The sequence below is a fragment of the Archocentrus centrarchus genome, unplaced genomic scaffold (genome assembly GCF_007364275.1).
Source record: "Archocentrus centrarchus isolate MPI-CPG fArcCen1 unplaced genomic scaffold, fArcCen1 scaffold_44_ctg1, whole genome shotgun sequence".
NCBI classification, from domain to species: domain Eukaryota; kingdom Metazoa; phylum Chordata; class Actinopteri; order Cichliformes; family Cichlidae; genus Archocentrus; species Archocentrus centrarchus.
Genome location: NW_022060270.1, coordinates 1602992 through 1612414, shown reverse-complemented (window position 1 = coordinate 1612414; position 9423 = coordinate 1602992). Strand labels below are relative to the sequence as shown.

The following is a 9423-nucleotide window of genomic DNA, read 5'->3' as shown; positions in this document are numbered from 1 at the left end:
AAGGGGGAGGAAGGTGAAGGTACAAGACTGTGTGCATAATTAATTTTAACACAGAAGGAACTACTCTTCCCATCTCACATCCACAGTAAATCCCATCCCTTAGTTATGCTGCTATAGGCCAAGTCTGCTGGGGGGTTCACATAATGCACTGTTTCTCATTCACCTTATTTACTTTGTTTATACTCCACTCTGCATTTAATCATTAATTGATATTAATCTCTGGCTCTCTTCCACAGCATGTTTTTTCTCTCCCCTCAGCCCAACCGGTCGCGGCAGATGACCCCCCCCTCCCTGAGCCTGGTTCTGCTGGAGGTTTCTTCCTGTTAAAGGGAGTTTTTCCTTTCCACTGTCGCCAAGTGCTGCTCATAGGGGGTCGTTTTGACTGTTGGGTTTTCTCTGTATTATTGTAGGGTCTTTACCCACAATACAAAGCGCCTTGAGGCGACAGTTTGTTGTGATTTGGCGCTATATAAATAAAATTGAATTGAATTGAATTAAATGATTTACAACCTTCTTCTCAAATTCTTCTCCTTGTAGCTTTTATATTCTTAATAACAGTATATATGATGTATTTTATGTTGTATGTTTGTAGTAAAGTGTAGCCTAGTTATTAATATGGTACAGTAATTACAGTGGCTGGCAAAAGTATTCATACCCCTTGAACTTTTCCATATTTTGTCACATTACAACCACAAACATAAATATATTTCACTGGAATTTAATGTGAAAGACCAACACAAAGTGGTTACAATTGTGAAGTGGAAAGAAAATTATACATGATCCAAAACATTTTTTACAAATGAAAAACTGAAAAGTACGGTGTGCAAAAGTATTGAGCCCCCTTTTCTCTGAGTGCAACCAGTTGCATTCAGAAGTTGCCTGATGACTGCTAATGAGTAAAAAGAGTCCACCTGTGTGTAATCTAATCTCAGTACAAATACAGCTGCTCCGTGACGGCCTCAGAGGTCGGTTAAGAGAATATTGGGGAGTAAACAGCATCATGAAGTCCAAAGAACACAGCAGACAGGTCAGGAAGAAGGTTGTGGAGAAGTATAAAGCAGGCTTAGGCTATAAAAAGATTTCCCAAGCTTTGACCATCTCACGGAGCACTGTTCAATCCATTATCCAGAAATGGAAAGAGTATGGCACAACTGTAAACCTACCAAGACAAGGCCGTCCACCTAAACTTACAGGCCGAACAAGGAGAGCACTGATCAGAGATGCAGTCAAGAGGCCCATGGTGACTCTGGACCAAATGCAGAGATCCACAGCTCAGGTGGGGGAATCTGTCCACAGGACAACTATTAGTCATGCACTGCACAAATGTGGTCTTTATGGAAGAGTAGCAAGAAGAAAGCCATTGTTAAAGAAAACCATAAAAAGTCCCATTTGCAGTTTGCCAGAAGCCATGTTGGGGACACAGCAAACATGTGGAACAAGGTGCTTTGGTCAGATCAGACCAAAATTGAACTTTTTGGCCAAAATGCAAAACGCTATATGTTGCGGAGAATTAACACTGCACATCACTCTGAACACACCATCCCCACTGTCAGATATGGTGGTGGCAGCATCATGCTCTGGGGCTGCTTAAAACAAGGGACAGGGAAGTTGGTCAGAGTTGATGGGAAGATGGATGGAGCCAAATACAGGATATCTTGAAGGAAAACCTGTTGGAGTCTGCAAAAGACTTGAGACTGGGGCGGAGGTTCACCTTCCAGCAGGACAACGACCCTAAACATAAAGTCAGGGCTACAATGGAACGGTTTCAAACCAAACATATTCATGTGTTAGAACGGCCCAGTCAAAGTCCAGACCTAAACCCAATCTGCTGTTCACAAACGCTCTCCATCTATTCTGACTGAGCTTGAGCTGTTTTGCAAAGAAGAATGGGCAAAAATTTCAGTCACTAGATGTTCAAAGCTGGTGGAGACATACCCTAAAAGACTTGCAGCTGTAACTGCAGCAAAACGTGGTTCCACAAAGTATTGACTCAGGGGGGCTCAATACTTTTGCACACCGCACTTTTCAGGTTTTTATTTGTAAAAAATATTTTGAATCACGTATAATTTTCTTTCCACTTCACAATTGTAACCACTTTGTGTTGGTCTTTGACATTAAATTCCAGTGAAATATATTTATGTTTGTGGTTGTAATGTGACAAAATATGGAAAAGTTCAAGGGGTATGAATACTTTTGCAAGCCACTGTAATTCCTGACTGCAATCAATACTCAGGCATCTTGACATTTATGGGTTGAATCATTTCCATGGTAATCGCAATTTAGGATTGTTGTTGGAGTAGTTCTGCCCCCCACAACATTTCACAACGTCATAGCTTGTAGTACTTTGGGTGTTTACAACATTATGGCACATAATCAAAATCTCCATGAAGAAAATGAATGTGATTTTTATTTCTGGAATCTCAGTATTAAGCTCTGTTGGCAATGCCAATGTTAGCAAATGGTTGCAAAAAGTTTAGTTTTAACTTTTACATGCCCAAGCTCCCCAGTATATCTCTGACCTGCTAAAACCATAGTTTTCGTCCAGAGCTCTTAGATCATCAGTTCAAAGGTTGGTCCCACGCACTTGTTTCAAAACTCGTGGGGATCGGGCTTTTCAGGTTGTGGCACCAAGGTTGTGGAATTCTCTTCCACAGTCTTTACACTGTAAAGCAGCTGAAGACATTTTTATCCAGACAAGCTTTTAATTAACTTGTTATGCTGTATTCTAATGCTTTATATTGTTATACTTTTATTTTTTGTTTTTTAATGTGAAGTACTTTGTGATTTTCATCTGTGATAAGTACTATATAAATACATTTTGCTTAACAGTAAAATGTTTTCAGGCACTGACATCTGTCTCAGTATTCCTTGATGTTTACGCATGATTAAATTGTTGCCATCACTGTCAAAGAATTAATGTTGAGCCATTCTGCTGACTGTCCCTCAGGTATCACTACAGCTTCAGTAAAAGATGGTAGAGCTGAAGTTTGTCAAGATGAGGACTGATTTCATGAGCATCATTCTGATTTTTTGTTTGTTTGTTTGTTTGTTTTGAGCTAGGTAAATGACTCAAGGACAACTTCAGCAGTGACCTGACTAGCGTGCTTGGAGAAAAACACAAGAAACCATTGTCTTTGGCAGGGAATTCAATTCTGAGAGAATGACTGAGTTGTAGGTTATTATTGCTCGGTCATGACATGTCATGATGAGCAGTGTGACAGGCAGAGAGTGTACCAAAACGGAGGACTCCGAAGGCAAACTGAACTCAATAGTACAGATTCTCCAAAATCATGCAGAAGCAAGGAGCACTTCAACAAAAGCTAACTGATTCGCAGACAGGAAAACTGGCCCCAAAACCACACTTCCATGAGGGAGGACGCAACAAGGAACAGAAGAAAATTGAGGGCTTAAATAGACACAGGAGATGATAATGTACAAAGGAAACAGCTGGGGAACACAGGGCTCAGGTGAACTGCATCTAACTAAACAAGGGAAGCAAAACCAAACACAATGCACACAGGACAACGGCTGGCAAAATAAACAGGAAATGACCAACATGACAAAAATGCAGACTTGAAATATAGAACACAGAGAAACCAGAAATTAATATCAATAACTATAACCAAGAACACTCAGAAAAATGAAACTACAGTAAGGCCCGAGGATACAAACAAGAAAAACAACTAGAAATGATAAGAAAACGTACAAACTCAAAACTGCAAAAACCCATAATAACCTAACAAACAGTGTGAGACAGTAAACAACAGAAGATGAAAGTCCAAAGAACTGAAAACACTGGGTCACAGGACCATGATGGTTATATATATACTGTGTGACAGTACCATATATGATATTATTTATTGATGTATTCAGGTAAGCACGGGTGCTCGTCCCTTAACAGCCACACACAATCTAAGTCTGTGAAAAACTCAGCTAAAATTATTATTAAAGAAAATAAATCTATATTTTAGTTAAAATTCACATTTTTATCGTGTTTCTGTGTTTTTTATTAAGGTGCTACACTAACATATTCCCCCCTCTGAAATATTAAAAAATAAGAAATATTTGCACAAGCTGAATTAACAGCAGATTAAAACAGAAGCTGATTTTTATAAGTGGAAATACTGACGTAACACAATAAATGTACTGACCTTAAACGGCTCGATTCCGATTAATATCCTGGACTTTAAAGAGTTAATGGTCCACAATGGAAAAAAGCAAGAGGTAGAAATTTTTGAGCACCCAAGAGTATTTTGATATGAAATATCTTCATAAGCAGTTATGTGACAAAGCAAAAAAAAGTGTGTTTTAGACAATGTGTTTTAGTGTTTGGCTGTTTCATGTCCATGTCACTTAGAAAAGTGATGGACTCCCTCACTATTTCTGCTTGGTTACTTCTGTTCATCTTATTTTGTTTTACTGTAAGATCCTATATATTTCTGTAATGCAATTTATAAAACATAATATGTCATGCAAATGCTGTGAACATGGTTACACATTGGACACTAATCCACGCACAAATACATTTAAACAAGAAAACTAAGCATCCCTTTTACAAAGCCATGAACAATGTGTCAAATTATGCACAATGTCACTGGTGTTTAAACAAGTTGAAACTAATATGAGGTCAACAGCACTATATCAGTCAGAAATTAAATGTCTTTAACACTGATGTCAGCTTAGTTTATCTGGAGACGTTCTTTAACAAATAGGAAGTGATGTTCATGTTTTTAAATGATCATTCATCCAGTTAGGTGCATGCATGTCTTTATGTCCAATAGATTAACAGAAAGAAAGCTCCAGAGTCAAAAAGGACCCCTAAATTAGTTTGAACTGCCAGTAAATTGTAAAAGCCATCTCTAGTTATTCTATGGGAAATCTACCCCAACCCAGCATGCACAAGCCAATTTTGATGATTTTCAAAAGTATTTTGTTTTTGTTTTTTTGCTTGTCTGGTTTATTTTTTATGCACTCACAGTCCAAACTCTGCTTCAGTGTCTCTGGTCTGTTTCTCTGTTGATGAACACGTCCCATGTTTATACTGCAGCAAATCATACAGGTACAACTGCTTAGTGCAACTGCTTAAGCACTGCATTAGAAAAAAAAATTGAATATTACCCCAAACTATCAGGAAGAAAACTTCAGTTACTGTAATTTCAATATGTTTCCACAGGTTTTGGGAAAGAAAGTAAAATCAGAGACTTGGAGAGCTTCTAGAGGAACCATTGAGCACTGAGCATATTTCATGGCCTTATGAGCATGTCATATAGATGTCTAATCTTGTGTAACAGATATTAACTCTGGTATATTCCTGGTAACCAAACCCAAGGAATATATTTGCTGAAAACCAGCCCTCCTTTAGTCTGAATAATGCAATGTGTCTTAGCTAGTTTCATTTCAAATCTGAACTGTCTACCCAGAATAATGAAACATTGTTAATAAAATGCTATTAATCATTTCTCTTTAGTCAGTGTCTGTTTCCTGGTTGACACTTAGATCATTTCAGGTGCTCTATTTCCTGCCCACATTTGTGTGATTATATACCCCACTCATATTAAATTGTCACTTTACACTTCCTCTGTGTATTTAGTGTGTGTTAAGCAGGAGGAAAAGAGGAAGACCTGAGAGCAGGTTCATGGATGTAGTGAAGGAGGACGTGCAGAGGGTTGGTGTGACAGAGTGCTGAGGCTAGGGCAAGATGGAGGCAGAAGATGGTGGTGACTCCTAAAGAGATCAGCCAAAAGAAAAAGCTCATAAAAGATGGATCTGGTTTCTGGGTGTGAGACTAATGTGGACGTGCTTTTGCATTCTTTATAATGCCCATCAAAGGAGTGACTATATATATTATATTGTTTTTATCTTGCCAATGTTCTCTTGCCTCTACATACTTATCAGATTTATTTGCCTGATACTGGCAAACTTCCAATGAACTAAACTCATTCTGCCAGCTAAAGACTGGATCATTTGAATTCTATGGCCCCAAAGGTGTAATATAACACAATATTAATGTGTCAGCATGGTATGTTGAGCCAAAAGCTGAGATTTTAATGCCAAATACATTGTCCCTTAACGTGACAGATTCATGGTAATTTTGTTTGCACAAGTAACCTACTCATTAGGAGGTTAGTTCAGATGAAATAGCCTAGTCAGTAGTCTGATGCACATACAACACTGGTCAATTAAAAGGTCTCACCTCTGTGCTCTTGTGCAATAATTCATATTCATGATGGTAGCACAATGTTGTCACCGGCGCATGCATTAACATCACTGCAGCTTCTTCTGAACCTGTGTCCTGCAGTACTTCTCTGGCAACACACCCCAGTTTGGATACCAATCAGGTCAAATGACCTTGGCAGAATGAAGGAGGAGAGGCTGCAGGCAGCACTGAAGTGTATATTAAGGAGATGTCAGCAAGCATTACTTTCAGCCACTGTATGCCAATCTCAGACCTGCAGCATAGTTAATAATGTGGAAACAACACACTTACCATTACTCCTAATAGAGATATTGTCATAGCCCTGCCATTGCCAAGGCCTGCAGAGCCAATGGGAAATAGATGGCCTCTACAATCATCCTCTACCCTTTCTTCCTTTTCTGTGTTGATGACTCATTATTGTGTGTCCATCCATTGTCAAGTCACATTTATTTCTTAACACTGAATAAGATGATCATCAGGGTAACACAACTCGTTATTTTGAGACACTGAAGTTTTACCAGAGATTGAGTGTGTATGGGCTTTTTCCAGCTGGAGATAAACGATGCCAGTTGTGGTCATTTTTTTCTTTGTTTGTTCTTTGCTTTTTTTTTTGTTTCTTTTTTTAAGTTCAGACAGAACATGATTTACAACATAAATTATCACATTAAATGTGCTTTTCACACTGTCACAGCATGAACATTCAAAGTAAAGAAGTAAACAAATGAGCCACAAACATAATGTTTTAATTGTTCTTATATATGGGTTTCTGTGGACATGTGTAACCATTGTTCAGCTGTATTTTCCAGGCAGAGAAAATTGTGTTAATGTGCAACTCTGAAAGGTGGAGAAAGATGTAAAAAGGAGTTTAACATGAAAAATTATTTTCAACTGTAAGAACTGCTCCAGCTATCCGATCTCCAGCTATGGCTGCTGGAACATGGAACATAACATTCCGTGTTCTCTCTGAAGGGGAAGGAGCCTGAGCTACTGCATGAGGTTGAAGATACTGTGGAAGGGTTTCACTAGGAGCAATCGCCTGCCTGATTTGACCCTGAGTGGTGTCCTGTTGTTAGACTTCTGTGCAAATCACAGTTTGTCCATAACATGGCACCAGGACACCACAGGTCACGGGGTTGATGATCAGAGTTTCAGTTGGAGTTCAGAATTCAATTGAATTCAATTCAATTTTATTTATATAGCGCCAAATCACAACAAACTGTCGCCTCAAGGCGCTTTGTATTGTGGGTAAAGACCCTACAATAATACAGAGAAAACCCAACAGTCATAACGACCCCCTATGAGCAGCAATTGGCGACAGTGGGAAGGAAAAACTCCCTTTTAACAGGAAGAAACCTCCAGCAGAACCAGGCTCAGGGAGGGGGGGTCATCTGCTGTGACCGGTTGGGCTGAGGGGAGAGAAAGACATGCTGTTGAAGAGAGCCAGAGATTAATAATAATTAATGATTAAATGCAGAGTGAAGTATAAACAAAGTAAATAAGGTGAATGAAAAGAAACAGTCTATTGTGGGAACCCCCCAGCAGCCTAGACCTATAGCAGCATAACTAAGGGATGGTTCAGGGTCACCTGATCCAGCCCTAACTATAAGCTTGATCATAAAGGAAAGTTTGAAGCCTAATCTTAAAAATAGAGAGGGTGTCTGTCTCCTGAATCCAAGCTGGGAGCTGGTTCCACAGAAGAGGGGCCTGAAAGCTGAAGGCTCTGCCTCCCATTCTACTCTTAAGTATCCTAGGAACCACAAGTAAGCCAGCAGTCTGAGAGAGAAGTGCTCTGTTGGGGTGATATGGGACTATGAGGTCTTTGAGATAAGATGGTTCCTGATTATTCAAGACCTTGTAGGTGAGGAGAAGAATTTTAAATTCTATTCTAGATTTAACAGGGAGCCAATGAAGAGAAGCCAATATGGGAGAAATCTGCTCTCTCTTTCTAGTCCCTGTCAGTACTCTAGCTGCAGCATTTTGGATCAGCTGAAGACTTTTCAGGGAGCTTTTAGGACAGCCTGATAATAATGAATTACAGTAGTCCACCCTAGAAGTAATAAATGCATGAATTAGCTTTTCAGCATCACTCTGAGAAAGGATGTTTCTAATTTTAGAAATATTGCGCAAATGCAAAAAAGCGGTCCTACATATTTGTTTAATATGTGCATTGAAGGACATATCCTGGTCAAAAATGACTCCAAGATTTCTCTCAGTGTTACTGGAGGCCAAAGTAATGCCATCCAGAGTAAGTATCTGGTTAGACACCATGTTTCTAAGATTTGTGGGGCCGAGAACAAGAATTTCAGTTTTATCTGAATTTAGAAGCAGGAAATTAGAGGTCATCCAGGCCTTAATGTCTTTAAGACATTCCTGCAGTTTAACTAATTGATGTGTGTCATCTGGCTTCATTGATAGGTAAAGCTGAGTATCATCTGCATAACTATGAAAATTGATGCAGTGCTTTCTAATAATACTGCCTAAGGGAAGCATGTATAATGTAAATAGAATTGGTCCTAGCACAGAACCCTGTGGAACTCCATAATTAACCTTAGTGTGTGAAGAAGACTCCCCATTTACATGAACAAATTGGAGTCTATGAGATAAATATGATTCAAACCACTGCAGTGCAGTACCTTTAATACCTATAGCAAGCTCTAATCTCTGTAATAAAATGTTATGGTCAACAGTATCAAAGCTGCACTGAGGTCCAACAGGACAAGAACAGAGATGAGTCCACTGTCAGAGGCTCTAAGAAGATCCTTTGTAACCTTCACTAATGCTGTTTCTGTACTGTGATGAATTCTGAAACCTGACTGAAACTCTTCAAATAAACCGTTCCTCTGCAGATGATCAGTTAGCTGTTTTACAACTACTCTTTCAAGAATCTTTGAGAGAAAAGGAAGGTTCAGGCGAGGAAGTGGTATAATGAGAGTAATGGATGAAGAGGATCTCAGAGTACAGAAAGGAGTGGAAATATGCTGAAGATCAGAGTGACATGGAGGTGTAAGATTATGGAGAGACTTAAAAGTAAGAATTTCAAAATTAATGTGGTATTTTACAGGAAGCCAGTGAAGCTGCAGGACAGGAGAAATATTGTCTATGGAAGGGGTTCTGGTAATGACACAAGCAGCTGCATTGTGAACCAGTTGACTTATATGGAGATATTTAGGATATAATTACAATAATCCGTACAAGCTGTAACCAGAGTATGTACAACAATTTCAGTA

The 9423-nt window shown here is 39.1% G+C and overlaps 1 protein-coding gene across 1 annotated transcript; it reads right to left on the bottom strand.

Moving 5' to 3' along the window:
- Positions 1 to 7792: 7792 nt before the first annotated feature.
- On the bottom strand, positions 7793 to 8689 carry LOC115777144 (uncharacterized; the record flags this gene model as incomplete). Its single annotated transcript, XM_030724979.1, has 1 exon — positions 7793 to 8689. A coding segment is annotated over one exon (897 nt), but the record flags the coding sequence as incomplete, so codon positions are not given.
- Between the last annotated feature and the right edge of the window lie 734 nt (positions 8690 to 9423).